General features: G+C 33.8%; 3 protein-coding genes across 5 annotated transcripts in view; 1 reads left to right on the forward strand and 2 right to left on the reverse strand.

The window, feature by feature from the left end:
- Window positions 1-10,260, forward strand: part of LOC134530462 (transmembrane protein 62-like) — a 36,718-nt gene extending 26,458 nt beyond the window's left edge. The window contains exon 13 of the mRNA XM_063365288.1: window positions 1-10,260. Within this exon, the coding sequence (XP_063221358.1) occupies window positions 1-85 (85 nt within the window). The 3' untranslated portion in view covers window positions 86-10,260.
- On the reverse strand, window positions 5,322-7,953 carry LOC134530460 (uncharacterized). The gene is made up of 2 exons (XM_063365287.1): window positions 7,871-7,953; window positions 5,322-7,769 (listed from the first exon to the last, which is right to left on the reverse strand). The coding sequence occupies exons 1-2, from the start codon at window positions 7,938-7,940 to the stop codon at window positions 5,419-5,421; spliced, it is 2,421 nt and encodes an 806-aa protein (XP_063221357.1). The 5' UTR covers window positions 7,941-7,953; the 3' UTR covers window positions 5,322-5,418.
- The window catches only part of LOC134530464 (serine/threonine-protein phosphatase CPPED1-like), a 22,367-nt gene continuing 7,549 nt past the window's right edge, over window positions 5,322-20,139 (reverse strand). For all 3 annotated transcript variants that reach the window (XM_063365294.1, XM_063365295.1, XM_063365293.1), the window contains exons 4-7: window positions 19,281-19,419; window positions 19,108-19,204; window positions 17,172-17,367; window positions 5,322-17,038 (exon numbers count right to left, since the gene is read on the reverse strand). In XM_063365294.1, the coding sequence (XP_063221364.1) occupies window positions 16,827-17,038; window positions 17,172-17,367; window positions 19,108-19,204; window positions 19,281-19,419 (644 nt within the window). In that variant the 3' untranslated portion in view covers window positions 5,322-16,826. The remainder of the gene's footprint in view (window positions 17,039-17,171; window positions 17,368-19,107; window positions 19,205-19,280; window positions 19,420-20,139) is intronic.

The raw sequence follows: 20,139 nt of genomic DNA on the forward strand, positions 1-20,139 counted from the left end.
GGAGGCTGCATGTCTCTGGAGTAAACAACTGGTGCCATCCAATGAAGAGGACTGTACAAGAGATGAAAGTACAACAGTCACATAAAATGTGAGTGCACTTATCGCAGTTTCAAGCTCCCCAATATGAAGAAAGTACCTCTACACATGAAATCAGCCTTAAACCAGATGATATTTTTATTTAAACCCTGCTTTAATATTATGTGCAGTTAAATAAGTATTACAATTTTATACTTCAAGGAAAGATCAACATGGATATGAAAATGTATTTACTATTATTATGCTTTACACTCAAGTGTTTATATGTATATGTGTGTGTGTATATGCACACACATATGTATGTGTGTGTGTGTGTGTGTGTATATATATATATACACACACACACACGTAATTTTAATGTGTACAAACTTCTTACACAATGTTTTTTTTTTTTATGTAATTTTAATCATAAAAACTAAAAAATCCTGTCATCTTCACAAATACGTATAGCAATTATTAATGTCTCACACATTTGTCTTTGTATTGCTTAGTCCTTGTGACACTTTATCACATTATTATTGTGAAAAATCATACTGTGAAACAGTCTTGTGATGTTCCTTCATGTTTTTGTAGTTAATGAGTCTGGATGTTTTAATTTTTTTTTAGTTCAGAAATGTGATATGTATTACTTTAGTTAGTTTTAACTTTACACTTGTTAAGTAAATTTTGTGTGGCCCTTATAGCAGTTTACAAATATTAACAATTTTTGTCAAATTTATTTATGTGTGTCATTTTTGTGTGTGCTTCTACAGTTCTACAGTACTTGAAGTTAAGTAATAAGTAAATTATTGTTGTATTTGTAATGTTCACTTAAAATGGAGGAGCCATCGAATTCGTGTAATGTACAGAATGTCTCATATATTTTATTCAGTTTTTTTTCCTCCTGTTTGATGACATTTTTCATACTTGCAGTCCCCAATATGAAAAGATAAAAAAAATTACATAAGTTTCTCATATTGAGAATATGCACATAGCTATTAAATATATGTAGTAAAAACTCATTAAATACTGTGTCTTGAGACAACTTGAGTCTCAATAGTCTCCTATCCCAGTGGGTGTACCTTGGGCATTCACTCGAGTCAGTGTTGCCACATACACACTGTATGTATCCTAAAATAATGTGACTCTGAATATAATGCGACCCCAAATTTATTGATTATGAATTTGTTAAAAAGACTTTTCAGATTGGAAATCACTATTCAGGTATATAGCACTTAAAAATTATTTAAATTATTAGATTTATTACATATTTACAAGACCCTTTCAGGTGTCACTTTTGTCAGTAGAGTGATTTATGTGGTCTCTTTAGAAACACCAAGTTGCAGTTAAAAAAAAACTTGTGTTTTATGACTATAGTTCAAAAATCAAAAACTGTGGTAATGTACGGTGGTTCGCTGCAACCACAGTGAAGAAAAGCAGAATGAACCCAGTGACAAACTCATTTCCACCCTCTTCTCCATCCTGCATCTCAAATCTGTCGTACCTGTGCACAGGTTCAGGAAGCCCTGGACTAAAGTGGCATGAGTGATGCAGATTACAGGGCACAACGTGTAGTTTTTCAACTAAATGGAAGTTCAGGAGGTGGTACTTAAGAGCAGTCTAAAGTGGCATAAGTGACACATTTAAGAAGCAGAACCTGTAGTTTTTCCAGTAAGCTGTTCCCAATGGTAAGCCACAAGTTTGCGATTATAAAGCGAACCCCACTTTTATCTTCCAGTTTTGGTAAAAATCATAGCATTATATTCAGGTAAATACAGTTACCTATATAAAGTATGAAATAATCAGTAAAGTTATATATTCTAAAGTAATCACCAACAGCTGTACTGTCGGTATGTCGTAATTTATCACTGTTAGTGTATCTAGTTTGTATTGAAGTCTATGTACAAAATCATGCATTACTTTATATGTTTTTGTGTACACAATTTTGACTTGTGTAATTTTAGTGAATTAAACCTATTTTACTACATACATAGTAATTATAATTACTCAGTTTTCTTTTTCATAGATGTTGAAAGTGAACTTAAATACTAAGTTGTGGGGGATTGCACCGAATTTGTAATTACATTTTGAATTGTTTAAGGTGTGTAATTTGTAACTGACTTATTAAAACTAAGTCTTTGAAGTTTTGAACTACAATCCTATTTTTGGTAGCCAATAAAAAAATAATAAATTTTCGGTAAGTTCTGTTACATTCAAATCTAGAAACAAAAGTTTCTTCTGAAAAGCTTCATATGAATTGAAGTAGGCGGTAAAAGAAACATAAACAACAGTAAACAACTGAATGGAGCTTTTTTCGATTGTTTACAAGTACTGCCAATTCTTAAATTGAGACACTGAACCTCAAAAACCTTTATTGCCTAACTTGGTCACGTAATAGATCAAGTGCCTAGTAGGAGGATTCAAACAGGTACTCAAAATTACATCTGTAATAAGAGATTAATTAAAATAGAACTTTCATGAGTATCATTTTAAGCTTAACATATTACCAGTTCTGTGAGAAGTTTGGGTACCAAAGTGTTTCACATTAAATGTGCATATTCTGTTATTTAAGAAAGTGTAATGAGGAGTGATGGGTCAATTCCTGTATTTTATTGAGTCACTGACCAAATGCTAATAATAATTAAAAATATTTGAGTGTAGGGTGACTTGGAAGATTCCTCAAAAGACCTAAAATGCTACACTGCAACCTTCTTGAAACAAATTCTAAATTTAACAAAATATTTATGCTAATTAACCAGGTTTTTTTTATTTTTGTGCTTAGTTATTGCTGGGGTTACTGTTCCTAGGTAATCTAGTCCCAAGGTTCTTTGAGAATATAGGTACTTATTATACTAGGAGAAAGTTGCTAGAATAATTCCAAGACTATTTAACAGGGTGCATTACATTCTTCATACATGCAGTGTTTGTCAGTAACCAGTCCTTGGCATATGGCTTGTAATCAAGGTGGTTTTAAAGCCACTGTGAACATGAGAATGTATGGTTAACTGTATACAGTATAAGTTCTCAAACAGTGTAATAACATTTATTGATGTGGGTTTATCACTTTCAAAATAAACATCTTTATTGCCATATTTCATGGTGTGCTGCCTGGTGGTCACTTATGTAAATTAATTAACCTTTCTTGCTGCAATACAGTGTGTATTAACTGAGAGGATGCCATTCTTAACTCAATTTAATAATGAAGTTGACACATCACTTTGCATCTATTAGCCTAATGTATTTAACATATGGGCCAAAGATTGCCTTAACATTCACTAACCATTTTCATGATTATGCATACATGTCTTATATGTGATATTATACTTCTAGATATCTAGTCATTACCTAGTTGTTCTTGTACTCGTCCATGCTGAATGTGTATGTTCAATTGTGTTAGACTTGTAGAAAGCTTCTCAGTTTGTTACCGTGAAATCTAAGTGGCAATTTCATGGCTCATGGAGACCAAACTGCCTGCCCTTTCCAGAAGTCATCCAAAATTCCTCTAACGGTTGGCTTGGCCAGGTACATCCATACACTTAATCATGGGAAGCAATAGCTGATATTGTACCTACACATGAGGCAACAAACATGCTAACAGAATGGTATTAGAGAGAATAGTGCATGATCTCCATTGTCATGGCAATTTTTGTACATTTTTAAGATCTTAATCAAACACAAATTTGCACACCTTTACATCTTTCTGGCAATTTTATGTTGCCTGCGACCTGTAAAGTTGTAACGTTTAAGAAATAGGTCCCAGGTTGTCAGTATGCAGACCAGTTCGTTTGATCCAACTTACTTATTTGCTCCTGTCATATTCTAATACTTATTTTATCTCCCTGTGCTTATAGCACACTTTTCACATCTCCGATCATTGCTTCAGATATCCTCCTCTGTATCTCCACAATAAATCCTTCAAAATTAGTCATACTACCTCTTGATTTAAAACAAATTTTTGGATAAGTTTTTGATAATCATCTCAATTTGTAAAAACATTCTACTACTTTTCATAAAACAAATTATTTTAGGCATTAAGTGTTAATGTTATAACTAATATTATCTGTGGTTATTTTATTTATTTTGAGAATCAAATTAAAAATTTTTCACTTAAAACAATTATTAGCGGTTAATTGTGTTCAAAATACGGAGATGTACGTTAACTTACGAGTTACGACAATGTTATTTGTGCTAGTACAATATTAGCTGTTTCTCTCAGCATGCAGTTTAGGCATGAATGTGTCCTGGGCCAAGTCGTACATTTTTGGGTAATTGGAATAAGTTGAAAGTTCACCATAAAAAAAAATCTCTCAAGTTTATAAATGTTTGAAATCCAGCATTAATTCTATTTCCATGGTAACTAAATAAAAAACAATTCATTAAAATGAATAACAGAGATATTGTTGTTCAATTTTTCCATAGCCATCTTCACTCCTGTTGCATTATTTTTACATTTGTTTCCAACAGCAAATGAGCCCTGAAGAATTTTTAATTCTGTTGATTCAGAGATCTATTTCCAGACTTTGGATTAACAACTTAGAAAAATCTTGACGGCCCTGGTGCTGACTGCCGAGATAATTTGGTCATGGTGAGATTCTTTGATCCTAATACAGTTTCCTACTGGAGTGGACTTAAATCAGCTTATTCCAAGAATTCTGTACATGAAATTTTTATCTAATGGCAAGACAGTTTTGTCACATACTATTTATTTTTTAACCTTAATGCTTTATTTAGCTTTTTTTTATTTTGCAAAGTAAGCATTCTTACTCAGTGTTAATTGGACCATATTAAGCAGAAAGGAACCAAGCCACATAAAACCCATTTCGAGAAAAATGGAGTGAAAGTTAACAGTAAGCTGTAAATCAAGGAAATTTCATAAATATTTCATTTTTGTGCATATAATTACATACATTTATTATTTTTTTTACAAACTAAAATCATTTTGGTACATTAAATAATTATTTAGTTATTGTCAAATATTGTGGGTTGGTTCCTTTCTGCTTTAATTCAATAAAAACCTACATTTGTAAAGCAGAAAGTTACCAAGTTGTTGGTTCCTTTCTCTGAATTATTTACTAGCCAAGGAAGTGCACAATCGCAGCCGAACAGAACATAATACTCATTAATAAAATATAAGAAAATAATTGAAAAATCACTACAGAGAATAGTTTGTGAATTAAACATTAGTTAAAACACAAAATCTCTCATCATCATGTAAATACAGAAATTTTTCTACTCTATATCAGATTTACATTCGTTTCTAAATACTAAAGTAAACACACACATTAATAATTTTTAAAATTCTATAATCAATTAGTTTCTTGTGTTTTTTAATTCAAATTTTTACAAAATCGCACATAATGCAGTTCCGTAATCACGGTTTTATTTAGTTTTTAATCACACATTTTATTCTGTTTCGAAATCCAAAGGTGCGCAGAAACCATCTATATCGTCTTCCACAGACCTACTTCCAGTTAATGAACGATAAAACTCTTTGGCATCATTTGGGATTAGAGACATTATTGATTTTAAGTCCTTAAGCTTTGGAGCAGCAATATCTTTACCACCAACCCACATAGGTACAAGACAACTCCTGTAACTAAACTGTTGAACTTGTCTTCCTTTCGTTGGTTTCTTCTCGAGATCAACTACAGAATACGAAGACTGGAAATCAGTTCGAGTAAATATTTTTAGAGGCTCTTCCTTCATTATTTTTATTTCTCTGATGTTTAGCCAGTTAATTTTCTCTTTCTCTTGGGTAACTTTGCGATTGACAACCATTGTTTCCAATTTTTCTGTACCAAAGAAATCACGAGACTGCATTTTGTTAACAATGAAAGGTTTCTTCCTTCTACACTTCTTCATGACTTCTATATATTCAGCAGGCAGATACAATCTTTGGACGTGCTTCAGAGCACATTCAATGTCACTGAAGTCTGCATCATTAGGCAAAAAACTGTGGCCAGAAAGTAAAAACTTCAGAGTAACACTTTGTAATGAGGGATGGTCCTCCAAACAGGCTTTCAACATTAATACAATCTTTATGTTTCGGTTTTGTCCGCCAGCAGAATCGCTCCATAAAACTAGATGTTTTATATTGTTTCCAACATGATTCTGTATATGTTTTATGAGACAAGATCCTATTTCTTGTGCTCCCCTTCCAGCTTGGTTTTCAACCCACACATAGCAGTATCCAGTTCCTGTCTTACACGAATGAACACCAGCATTATAAACCCATAACTGTCTTTTATAGAATATAATATTTGCTGGTATTCTTGGAAGTGGTAAAGTTTTCTCTAAGTCAAATGTTAAGCATTCAGAAGAAATGTCTTGTTGTGCTTCTTCTGTGTCCTTTCTTAACTGAAGGCGTGCATTCATCCAAATATCTTTGTGGTTGTTGTGAGCATCTTCAATTTCTTTTTTCTCCTTCCCAGTTACAGTGCTTGATCTGGCAGCAAATGCATCACATGTCTTGCAAGTATCTTTTTTCAAACTCTTAAATTTCAAGTCAAACTTCGTTAAGAATATTCTTCTATATGTGGAGAAGCTGACTGCATCTATTTCTTTAATAATTTCTTTTTTCTTATATTCATTAGCTTCATTCCATTCTATAACTTTCTCTTCATCTCCTCCCTCATTCACCCATTGCTCAGTTTTTTCTTGCAAGTAAAGATCGTACATTTTTTGTAATGTCATCTCTGGTGGAAGAAACTCAGCATCAGTATTCACTCTTCTATAATGGGATTTGTATCGAGGTATTTTGTTTATCTGAGCCATAACCTCTTCCATTTTTTTATCACTGACTTTGTTTAAACCACCTTGTTTTTTTCCTCGCTTGTCCAGCAAGTCATCTGATCTTAGTTTGCATAATGCAGTGTTCACCCTTTTGCTGGAGATTTGAAATGTTTCTGTGAATGTTTCTCGGCACACAGGTATAGTTCTGATAGTATACACTCTTGAGAAATTTCTTTTGGATGTACTGCTTGTATATTGACGTTTCTTCCCAACTTCTTTTACACAAGCGCCAATGTACATGTTTTGTGAATTATAATCTCCCAGTTTCCAAAACTTGTTGAACTCTTCATTCCTGGTGGCTGTACTTACAAGGCTGTGACATTTCCGGATACATTTACATTCAAAATCTCTGAAAAGTTTTCTTTGTACAAGTTGTCCCTTGTAGTTATAAAAATCTTCATTGCTGTTTCTCTTTTGTTTGGCTATTTTTTTGGTTTGATTTTCATTTTTTCTTTTTCTTCCACTTCTTTTCTTCTGTGATACATTTCCATCCGTATCACCATCTATCACGTCTGTGTTGTTTTGGTTGGTCAGTTCATTATTATCAACCGTTTCTTCATGGACGATCGGCCAGTCAGGGTCATCGGGACATTCAGGAGAAAGATTACTATTGGTGTTTTCTCTGTTGCCAATATATGATGCTTTATCATATTCTATTTCTGAAATGTTAGGCCTATCTGAGGTGTTTGCTAATACAGAATAGTCAAATGAATCATTGTTGCACGGGGTTTCGCATATTGAGATGGGTTCTTGGTACAGCACAATAGGAACATCAGGTATTTCAGGTAGAATCTCTGTGGAAAAATCTATTGTATGTCTTTGAAGTTCTGATACTGGTAACATCATTTCCACTGCAGAGGGTTGGTCTTCATTTCCCAATATTGATGAAAGGTGATCCCTTTGTAGAACATCTGGAAGATGGTCACTCCAAGATGCGGCTAGCCATTCGTTATTCTGTTTATCTGAAACATTTATGGAAAATGTTAACATGAAACAAATGTAAGGAAATTTTCAAGGTTGATTGTAGTGTGTGTGTAAATAAACCAAAATATTGTATTCTTACCTTCACTAACAGAATTTAATAATGGTGTTGGGCAAATGTCTACAGCATCTGTTTCTGTTCCTTGAGGCATGTCTGAGGCTGGAGTTGCTACCAGGTCTGGTGGTTTTGGTGTTATGTCAATATTAGGCAGTAGGTCTGCTGTGATTTCAAAATCAGCTGGTTTTTCAGTTCTATCATTTAAAAGACCTTGGTTTCGTCTGTAAATATCAGATGGTTTTAACACAGCAGGAAGAATTTTCTCTGGAACATCCAATTTTTCTGCTGAAAAAGAAACAATGAACAGGCAGTATTTATAATATTGTTACCTAACAATGCAAAAAAAAAAACATTTATATTTCTTTTGAACAATTTAACATGTCAAAAATGGTACAGCCATTAGGATTAAATTAATTCCCATTATGTTTTAACTTATTCTAATGACTAATATTACCTCTATACTTACTGCAATATTGTTAGCATTTAAATGTTTAATTTTTTATTAAATTATTTTAATATGTCATGCATAAAACAATTACAGCTGTTTTATACTACAACAAACAGTACCTTAACATAATATGAGCATTTTCTAGAAAGTTATAATGTCGATATAGATGTAAATGGTATAACTTTTTAGAACCTTACCTTCAATTAAATTCTTGGCCAATTCTGTCATTATTTTTCCTCTTGACATCATTAATGTAGCACACTGAAGTAATTATAATAATATATTGGTGCATAAAATAATACTGTAACAATAACTAAGTATAAACACTATTCACACAAAGGAACAAACTTCACTTGGTGCAAACATCTGAACACAGGTAGTACCAACATTTATTCAACAAAAAAGAACCAACTAATCCTGATTCTTTTTGCTGCAACATATAAAGAAATTTTTTGCATTAAGTTAAACAGAACCAAACATGGTTCCATTCAGCTGAATGTTGTAAGAGCAGATACATTTCAGTATAATATTCAAGGTAGAATAAAAATTTTATCAAGCCACTTATGGGTTGGTTCTTTTTAATAAAATGTGTAATGTGATGTTCTGCATCCAAGGAATGTTTTAACCTAAAAATTTCAATTTTGAGGGTTGGTTCCTTTCTGCTTAATGCTGTCCAATTTACTTTCATCTGGTATATGCAAATTGTCCATTTTTTAGAATTTTTTTTATTGGTATCTTAATGTACAAATCTTTGTAGGCATTATACTTGTCATAGCATTCACAATATGTTTATACCTGTTCTTTATCCTGTTACATATAATTTGTACTTGGTTACATTTTGAGATTAAATAACATTATAAAATTTTGCAATAATGCATTATTACTCATTTTATATTATGTAAACTACTACTATTAGCATTACCTAATACTGTTCATTGCTGCAGTCATGTCAGAGTACCTACACTCTTACTTCAAACAATATCTATATTTTCCCTTGACCAAGTGAACGCCTTTTTTCTGTATGAACAGGCTACCAGGCAAGATAACAGATGCATTAGGCACACTAAACAAAATTTCAACAAATATACACTACATGCAGAATCAATTAAAAAATATTTTTCTGCACATTACTGCACTAAGTAAACAGAGTCTGGAGAAAAAAAAACTTAACATATTTCTTTGATCAAACTTCTAAACAACAAATTATTGACATTGTCAGACTGAGTACTAGACTGTACTTCAATTTAATACAAATTTTTTTTTGTATCTCATGTTAGTAAAAATCAGATACAGATTATTTACAGAATACAAATATGTGATTAAAATAAATGCCTTTTTAAAGACCTTAATATACTGCAAAGTATATAGATTACTCATACTGTATTGTGACAAAGATATTGTAAAATCTCCCCATGTTTTCCAGGTTTTTTAAGAGACACCTTCAATTCCTTGAGTTCTCTTTGTTTTTCCACAGGATCCCTGCATGTTGTATGAATCATGAGTTTGCTCTAAAATTTATTTTCTCTGTTGAATTGAGTTACTCAAATACAAATTCTCTCATTTTTCCACCAGATAGTGCAAAAAGTTGCTAACAATCTGCCCATATTACTGTAAACAAAGTTTGTCAACATTACTAGGATCATTTTCAGATATAAAGTCTACCCTAAATATTTGTCAACTGTATGGACAAAGTTTGAACCTACTGTGAATGTTAATTGTAATGTAATTTTATGTATTATACATTGCTTATAATTGTCTGCCTGAACATATTGTGATTATGAAGAGTCATGTCAAATTGCATCAGAAGAGGCCAATTTCGCAAGTATTTAGTAGTAGTGTGTGCACTTCTGCCGATACATTCCCAAAATTTTTGGCCAATATACGTGACAAAAGTTGCTGCTGCAACATAATAGTTTACATCTACTCATTTAACAATTTTTTTTAATAAACCTCTCTTGGTATCTTAGTACTGTATTTTTTTGAGTGTATCCCATTAACAAGTGATGATGTTAGGACCTGCGACTTAAAGGCAAGAGAAGCAAGTTGTAACGGCATCACACTACACAGTTTTCAATGTGAACTGCACCTTAATGTTTGTTTAATTTTAAAGTTACACTAGATCCAATGTATACCACCCTGCTCTGTTTATTGTTAATATTCTCAAGTTGTGCCTTCATCACTCCTTCGAGTAATGTCATTTTGTCAGGATCCTTCATTATGTGAACATCTGGCTTGGAAAAACAAAATGAAAACTTTTGTTTTAATGCATGATGATCATAGAAACCTAGATCATTCTTTGCAACTCCAGAATTTTCAAATTATTCAAAATTCAGGATGTCTATACATTATCACTACAATTTGAAAAAATGAAAACAAATGCAACAGAGATGTACGATTTTCTGCACTTGAAAACAAGTTCCGAAAAGGCTTTTGACCAGTTTTTTCTGAATGTTTTGAAGCCAACTTTTTTTCCCTTTCAGATGCAAGTACTTATTTACTGAAATGAGTTCTCATTTCTACAAAGATGGAGAAACAGTTCACATGTCAGAGCATTATGTTAAAATATCCATGATCACACAAAATCCTCATGAATTTCATTAACAATATCTTTTGGAATACTCATTTCAATGCACTTGTAGTCACACTTGATGATAAGAAAGATTAGTTTAAAAGCATTAAGAAAAATTTGGTCATTAACCTTTTGAGACATGTTTAAAATTCAGAAAACCACACACATTGCATTTGGTTGTGTTTCAATTTACTTTCCAAGAAGTAGTGATAGTCCATGGATAGCGATAGTCCATGGATAGCCTATGTGTTTAAATACACCAAAAATAACTATTATTCTCATGTAAATATGATGTTGAATGAACATATCATAGAGGTATAACCGCAGTTCACTGTGGTCAAATACTGGTCTAGTTTCCTATTATCCTCAATCACTTTGTTTCACATAGTGAGAACAAGCTCATGCTTCTTTAATGTACTTCTTACTGTCACAGGACACTTCAGCCAGTTAACTCTGCATAAACACAGTCAATCTCAAGCATTAATAATTTTTTTTTTATATAGTTATGTGGCCTACAGCTTTCGCCCATAGCCAAAGGGTCATTAAACACAGCGTTGAATCTCAATTTCCAGTCGTTATCAAAGATGAGAATGTATATATTACACCCATGCCTTACCCGGGACTCGAACCCAGGACCCCTCGCACTGTAAGCCGGTGTGCATCCGACTACGCTACGGCGGACGGCAAGCATTAATAAAAACTGCAGGCTTTTTCGGCTATTGTCCGAAGTAGCTTGGCTTCTGGATTGTAGTTGCGTCCAAGGAGAAATGAAACATCTAACAAGTGCTCTCCAAGCAAATTATTATTAAAAAAAAAAAAAAATCATAAATTAGGAATAGTCCATTGAAAAGTTACATTTGGGGTTGCGTTTTTTAGAGGACGCAATTTTATTTTTTTGATGTGTAGGGGGGGTCAGTGTAAAGCTAAAACCAAGTTTGTGGGGTCGCCACCCTTGTCCCACGGCCGCCATCTTGAAAATAGGGGTTTAAATGGTTTTTACGATATATCTCTTAAACTATTTATTTGATAAAAAAAATGTGTTAAACATTTTTTGTTGCTAATTAAATTCTCTACAACTTTGGTCCAGTAACGTTTTGTCGTAGAACTATAATTAAAAAAGTTATAAGCGAAAATCTCCAGAAATTCAAGAAAAAAATTTATATTTTTTGATATAACTTTTTTTTTTTATCATTTTACGAAAAAATGATATCTGACCATTTTTGTAGATCGTTTTTTGAGGAACAACTTTTATTCGCAGCATTTTTTCATTAAGTCAATAGCTAAGGTTTTACAGCGCTCCGAAGTGAGTACTATTTTTCAGTACTCTTAAATATACCTATATTATACGTGTGTACTAATAATATGTCATCAGTTATTGTTTATTTTTATTTTGTTATTATAACTTTTTTAATTACAAATTGTGCAATATTATTAATAATTAATTATTGACTCTTTTCCCCACCACCCACGAGGTAGAGTCTAGAGGCGCGTTTTTTTTTACGTGGTATCCCCAATAGGCATAACCCACTGTGATTTTCTAAATTAGAACTACTCCGTCCTCAGTCGTTCCGATGGACCAGGCTGCGGTTCAGCATCTGATCAGTATTCTCGGTAACGGCCATCAGATTTAAAATTATTATTAAAAAATCAATAATTGTTAAATCCTGTTATGAAGTGAAAAAAAGTCAATAATTAATGATTAATAATATTGCAAAATTTGTAATTAAAAAAGTTATAATAACAAAATAAAAAAAACAATAACTGATGACATATTATTAGTACACACGTATAATTTAGGTATAGTTCAGAGTACTGAAAAATAGTACTCACTTCGGAGCGCTGTAAAACCTTAGCTATTGACTTAATGAAAAAATGCTGCGAATAAAAGTTGTTCCTCAAAAAACGATCTACAAAAATGGTCAGATATCATTTTTTTGTTAAATGATAAAAAAAAAGTTATATCAAAAAATATAAATTTTTTTTCTCGAATTTCTGAATATTTTCGCTTATAACTTTTTTATTTATAGTTCTACGACAAAAAGCTACTGGACCAAAGTTGTAGAGAATTTAATTTGCAACAAAAAATGTTAACAAATTTTTTTTATCAAATAAATAGTTTAAGAGATATATCGTAAAAACCATTTCAACCCCTATTTTCAAGATGGCGGCCGTGGGACAAGGGTGGCGACCCCACAAACTTGGTTTTAGCTTTACACTGACCCCCCCTACACATCAAAAAAATAAAATTGCGTCCTCTAAAAAATGCAAGGTAAGGCCTAAAAAATGTAACATTTCAATGGACTAGAAGGCCAGGAAGCCAACTCATCAGCAAAAGAAAGATTATCTTCCTAATAAAGCTTTCATTCCTTACATCAAATGAATTTCAGACAAAGTGGAAAGAATTCTTAGGATTAAAAAAAAATTCATACAATTCTCAAACCTATAAACAAGATTGAGGCGTCTCTAACATCTGTGAAAGACAAATTTCCAGCCTAAAACCTAGCTGGTTTGTGAAAGATTCCATATTCTTGTGGCAAGGTATATATAGGACTAACTGGCAGACGAATAATCACAAGGGTTAAAGAACATATCAGCGACTATAAACATGAAAACCCACAATCAGCTAAAGCAGAACACTCCTTGAAAACCAGACACAGCATTGATTTCGATCAATGCCACACCATATCCAACATCCAACAAAATAAGAAAAGATACATTCGAGAATCAGTGTAAATATTAAAACACCCAGCAAATATAGAGAAAATGGCCACAAATTAAGCAGAATATGGGATCCACTCTTCAGAAAACCTCAAAACCTAGCTCTGCATCTAACAAAAGACAGGCAGAAGAACTTGTAATAACCTCAGTACGTAACTCTACCCTTATGATGGCGACTACAATGTCGACCGAAATGTCGGTGATACATTCGCCTTGGACGCAGCTACAACCCAGAAGCCAAGCAACTTTAATCTGAAGCATCATGTAAGATCTCTCAAGTATTAACTCAACTATCACATTGAAAATAAATTCAAATTTCAAGAAATGAAATTAGAAATAAAATAAGCACTTTTACAATACGTTTTACAATACGTAATCTGGTAAAATGAAAAACAAACGTTAAAACCACAAAGCATCTCTTTTTTATGTCTCTTAAGCACTTATAGATTATTTCTTACATAACTTCTCAAAATAATAATAATTATAAACATTCCACATCAAATAGTTCACCAGTGAATATCCAGAATTTCATGTGTTAGAACTAATTCATATTTTAGAGGTAGAGTGAAACAAGGTACATGCAGAAAAACAAAAAACTTAACTTTTTGACATAATTATATTCAAACTTTTCACACAAATATGATGTGAACAATATTGTGATGTAATGTTCACTTCACTGATTCTTATCCCTAAATGTGAAAAATCCAAACCAACATGGAATTTAAGAAGACCTTAAACATCACTTTCTATACAAATACCTGGTGAACCAATTTCAAGACCTTTTTAAGGACCGGTTAGTAAATTTTCTTATAACTCTTTTCTTTTACATCACTTGGTGATATTTATATACTAAATAGTAAGCCAAATTAAACCTATGCAAAAAAGATCAATTTGCTCATACTTTCCGATTTTAAGTTAGGTAGTTAAATACCTTTTCAGACAAAAAGTATAAATGTTATAAGTGAACAGTCTTCAATTACGTTTTTATATTTTATGTGCAACTATAAAACTGAATTGAGGAGTCACAAAAAAAATGTCAAATAGCAAAATGTAGCTAGAAATTAAAATTGCATTCTGCGAATTTTACAGACCCAATTCACCAGTTTCCTTACTTTTTCATGACTCAGCGCTTGGTCTAACATGCCATTTTTAATTTTTTTTAATTTTTTGTCATGACATGATTTATATTTGAGGGCTATTTCTAAAATTTTACCTTGATACCTCCCTTATATTTGTTTTGCTACAAATATTCACTTAGTGTAATATTATGGGCATAAAAAGATGTGAAAGTCTTTTTCATCACTTCCATAGCAATTTACACCCACAATATTACACTAAGTGAATAACTGTCGAAAATATTTGTGTCTGAATAATGCAGGGAGATCATTTAAGACATATCTCTTAAGGAAAAAAAAAATCAACATCGTGTGAGAGACCAAGCCTTAAGTGTACCTGCTACAGCAAGGTTCCATAGATAACACACCTTACGGGCAGTGACATCAAATGGGAATGCCTAGGGACAAGATTATATGGTGAATTGCGATAAAGCCGAAATAACACTGAAAAGAATGCCAAGACATCATATTACACTGAAATGCTACAAAAAATCATTAAATTATTGGCACATATTATAAAAAACAACTCATATTAGAATAATGTAATCTTTTAATATATTAAATTCAATGAATTTAAGTTATTTAGCATAGAGTTATTAGTAACTAATTTTTACATTATGACATTGGAACAGTTTCCAGTAATTATACATGTTTATTACAAATTGTTATATTGTTAAAGTCCATGTATCAGTCAACATCAGGGGCGTAGCCAGGGGGGTGTTTTAGGGGTTCTAACCCCCCCCCCCCCCCCTTAACACCCATTTGTTTTCTTATCTTCTGAAAGCAGGTTAGCTAAGAGCCTGGGTGTCTTACTGCTATCACCGGCCACTGCACTGGAGGGGAAGAGTAAGCGAGCCCTACCGATTCTCCTTCCCTTCCCCTACCCCTGTCGCGAGCAGAAGCTATAAGGTTGTGATGCCGTGACGGGTCCCAAGTTTTCAAATATCTTACACCTATTGTATTTAACCAGCGCGGTAATTATAAGCAGGTGGTGACTGGGTAACTCTTCAAGCTAAAGCTAATTGTTTCCAGGAATAGGCCAGTTCTGCCGAAACCCAACCATTTTTATTCCTTTTTTTTTTATTGTCAAGCTTCGAGCATGATGTATGATTTTGAGAGGACGTGGACAAGGCACTTGGATTTATTAAAATATCTTTAATTAATTTTTTACTTCACCACTCAAACAATTTTTTTACTAAAAAATTAATATTTTTACCATTACAATATTTAAAGTTAAGTGCCGAAAACTGCTCAAATAGCACTATTTTACACCTTAAAATCCAAATTTTTTTCCGGGGTCCCGCTTTAAGGGGCCCGCCTCGTCAGGGGTGTATGTGTGTTAGTGAGGCGGGATGATAAGCGCGACGCTCGCTGGTGCTTCTAGCGCGGTATAGCCTCTAAGCGCAAGTCTCTGAACTGGCGCGCATTCGTCTCATCGTCACAGGATAACTGTGAAATTTGAGCGGTGACCGTAACATTATATGGCGGAGAAATGAAGATAAAGTTGTTATGCAAGCCCCTTAAGTGCTTTCAAGAATCTGTACTGATTGTTTTATGCCTAAAAATTACACTGAAAACACGCGTTTTAGGCATTTTAACGCTTATAAAAATACAGTTTAAAAACTTAATCTGAAATTAAAAGTACTTTTCGGTCCTCAGCGAACGCTTAAATGCTATTCGTAAATAGGTCCCACTCCGATATCTTGAGTAGTTTTGAAATCGCGTTGTTTTTCCTGAAGCTCTGCACACCGTATGTGTGCCCGGGTAGGCGGGCCCCTTAACAGGGGGGAAACCAAGCTTCTTGAACACCCCCCCCCCCCCCCAGACACAAATCCTGGCTACACTACTGGTCAACCATCAACACTGTTTTGGTGAAGCAAGTTTCATTGATAAATGTGCTATGTTTATGATAAACAGAGTTCATAAAATATAAAAACAATAACACGAAAAACTCTCGTTTTAAAAACGAAAATAGTCATACATTCTTGTCTCTAGGAATGCCTGGTGGCACGGGTCCATCAGTAACCAATATATGACTTATCCCCTTGGCAACCAACCAACACAGATAATCATAAGCTTTCTGTGGGCACACGAGCGGACCTGATCGGAAGCCAACGGGTGCAGCGCCGTTCACTCGGGCTGGTCCACCTGGATGACGGAGGGGATGTTCTCCAGGCTGTAGTAGACGTGGTCCACCGTCCTCTCTTGCACGCGCACCACTCTCACGCCCGGGCTGTCCTTCCCCAGCTGGCCGCCCATCGCCGACGTGGTGACCACTCTCAGGTCCTTGTACGCCCCGCCGGCGTTCTGGTGGTAGTGTCCGCAGAAGGTGTACTGAACACCTGCACGTGACCACCACTGATTATTAACCGTAATGATTCCTTTGAATAAGATAATTTTGTACACAAAAATGTGCATCTATTGACAATAAAAAAAAAGTACTAGAAAGCTACTATGTCTTTAACACATACATACCCGCCTCCCTCAATTTGTCCATCCATTTCATACGTGTTTCCAAGTTCAGGCAGAAATAGTTTGATTCGTTTTCATCAGGGCTATACAGAAACCAAGGTATGTGCTGGAAAACCATCGCTCGCTTCACCTTATTTTTCTTAGCTTCTGCTAGTACACAATTAAGCCATTCCTCATGTTCCTGGGCTATGTCTTGAACCTGAACAAAAAAAATAGTGAGCCAGTCTTTCAGTAATTGCCAAACTTGGGATTAATTTTTACTATGACTACCTATTTTAGTTTACCAAATATATTCCAGGGTTGTTTCACTATCATAAAGTTTCATTAGGCACACCATTAATTAAATTTGGTATGTCCCGTAATGTTTACAAGAGTGACTATATAGGGGTTTATGTTGCTACATGTGGGTCCACCATCTTTGTGACAGTTTTCCTTTCATCGACTTCCATTCCTTTTTCACAAAATTACTCCTACCAAATGCTGTATACTGAGAGCTATTACATACTTATACATTACACAACTTCTGCAAAGTAGTTAAACAGTAAATGTTGAGTGTCAATGCTAATTGTAACTGAGAAAAATATACGAAATGTAAGTTTATCTGCACGCAGAAACAATATAGTGTTTTTCTGCCGAATGAAGTATGAAATATTACAATTGGCCTGTGAAACTTGTAGTGCCACTGCTTCCAGGAAAAGTTTGATAATAAAGCGAAAGGTTGTTTAGGTTAGGTCAGTCACATTAACATGTGAAATCATTGTTAAAATGGTAATTTACGTGTTTCAAATGTAGCTGAACTAAATTATCCAACCTTTCACTTAAGTTACTATTCAGCTTACTATCCATAAGCTACGACTCTTACAATCTTCACAAGTTAAAAACTACTTGTAGTATTTTAGTAGTGGTATTAAACCTGGATACAGATAAAATTTATTTAATTAATTTATCATAGGCAGTGACTTTCAAATTTATCAAAAAAATTTTAATTGAGTTAAGTGTTTGCATGCGTTATGTCTACATTTAATGTTTTCAAACACCCACTTCCTGAGTTAAATATTGTCATTATAGGTACCAATAAATTATTTTAAATGGTGTTAACTGAAAAGGAAAACTGATTTCAGTGAAACGTAACATGTTAATGTGATCTGTTAAACATGTTATGAATTTTTCAGTCATATCGAGCTAGTGGTATTTATGCAGTTATGGTCTAAATACATTGTTTGAGATGCCTTGCTATCCTTTACTTACTTTTAGTGTTCATAACTTACAAAAAAGTGTTCTTACATCAACACTGCCAACAAAACGAAAGGCACTAAGCAAGCTAGAGGAAATGGCATGCCATGATGATATTTACTGGCATTTTAAAAATAATACTGTAATTTCTTTTGATAATATTTTAAAAAAAATTTGCAATAGTAAAATTGTGTGAGTGAACTATTCATCGAACTATAGCTGAAAACCGGCTATCAGTAATAAATGTGTGTGTAGCAAATTCAAACACATATTATGGGTGGCGCAAACATTTGTTCTGGATGCCAGAAAACATTTGGAAAAATTTTTTCAGCTGAGAAAACGTTTGCAGTCTATGATGTGCAACTCAAGTAATTTTTTTAAACATAAATTTTTAAGCAAATAATAGTGCTTGTGTTATATTGAAATAAAATGACCATTTCGTAAGTATAAAGAGTTACTTCTTATAGAAAATCCCAAGGTTTGTTTTTTGACACTGTATTTATTTAAATTTCAAGCTATCATGCTATTCCTTACACTGTTGTCAGCAACATAGTGTGGATAAGTCAAAAAAATACAATGTAAGTATTTCTAAAAGAAAAAAACTATCACAGTAACCAGATTACGGGACCAACCCACACACAGCACAACAATCATTTGGAATTTTTTTTTGGTGGAGGGGGGGGGGGGGGGAGTGAATTAACCTTACCTTGCTACTGTCCCAGAGGAATTGTGAATTTATCACAATGAAGAAAATACCACCACACCAAAATGTAAAGTAGTCATCACCAAATGAATTGCGATACCTGCACAGAAGAAAGTTTGTTAGTCACGAGCAGAGAACAAGCACCCTCCCAGCACTTGTCCCTGGCTCGTACTTACGCCTGGACACTTTTAGCCGTTGGCTCGTCCCCAACGTCATGATTGCCGCACACACAAACCAGCGGGATGTCTTGGTGTAGCTTGCTGAATATCCTCTTGAACTCCTTCTCTTGTTGCTCACGGAGTTCTGGCTGCTGCTCTAGAAAAGGTAACAACCACATGAGCTGTCTGGTTCTGACTGAAGGGTAAGCATGAATCTAGTGGATGTCAAAGAGGCATGTGCCCCCACCTCGAGACACTAATATGAAAAAGGAGGTTACTACAATACATAATTGATTGACGTGATGCTTCATTGCTGTTACTGCTCCAGATTTGTGATGGATAAATGAACATGCTCTTATTTTCACAAAATTTTTGTAAAACATCTTGCTCTTACAGTGAATTTAATATGGTATTCTACGGTTCAGCACATTCTGTGATCTGGCACCAATAAGGAGCTCACATTCAGATCTTATTGGGTGGATACCGGCTGTTGAACCTTTCGCTACTGTTGGTTTTCATTTCAGTACAGTGCTTCCAGTTTTATAGCGGATAACATTTCACATTTGGTATTCCTGTTAAAACTATCTTTACATTCAATAATCTGGCATGACCGTGGTCTCAAACATGCTGGATTTAAGTCTTTTCAATAAAACTTAAAAACTAGAAATTTTAAGTGTCAGGTATGTGAACAATGAAAAAAATTCACCTAGCTCTATTTTACAGTATATCCATATCCCATATGCTCTGCAAAACTTAAGTACTAGTTAAAATGCTATCATGGACCTACAAAACTTGGGCCCCTACAGTTTGCACTTATGATCTAACGTGAGAAATCATTAACTAAGTAGGTCAATTAGATGCCAAATTAATTATTCCA

The sequence above is a fragment of the Bacillus rossius genome, chromosome 3, assembly GCF_032445375.1.
Source record: "Bacillus rossius redtenbacheri isolate Brsri chromosome 3, Brsri_v3, whole genome shotgun sequence".
In the NCBI taxonomy this organism is placed as follows: Eukaryota; Metazoa; Arthropoda; class Insecta; order Phasmatodea; family Bacillidae; genus Bacillus; species Bacillus rossius.

Excerpts from the sequence above, each read along its gene's own strand:
- LOC134530460 (XM_063365287.1), bottom strand. The coding sequence starts at position 7,940 with ATGCCTCAAGGAACAGAAACAGATGCTGTAGACATTTGCCCAACACCA. Across the intron at positions 7,770-7,870 it reads ATTAAATTCTGTTAGTGAAG|ATAAACAGAATAACGAATGG; the intron begins GTAAGAATACAA and ends TAAATGTTTCAG.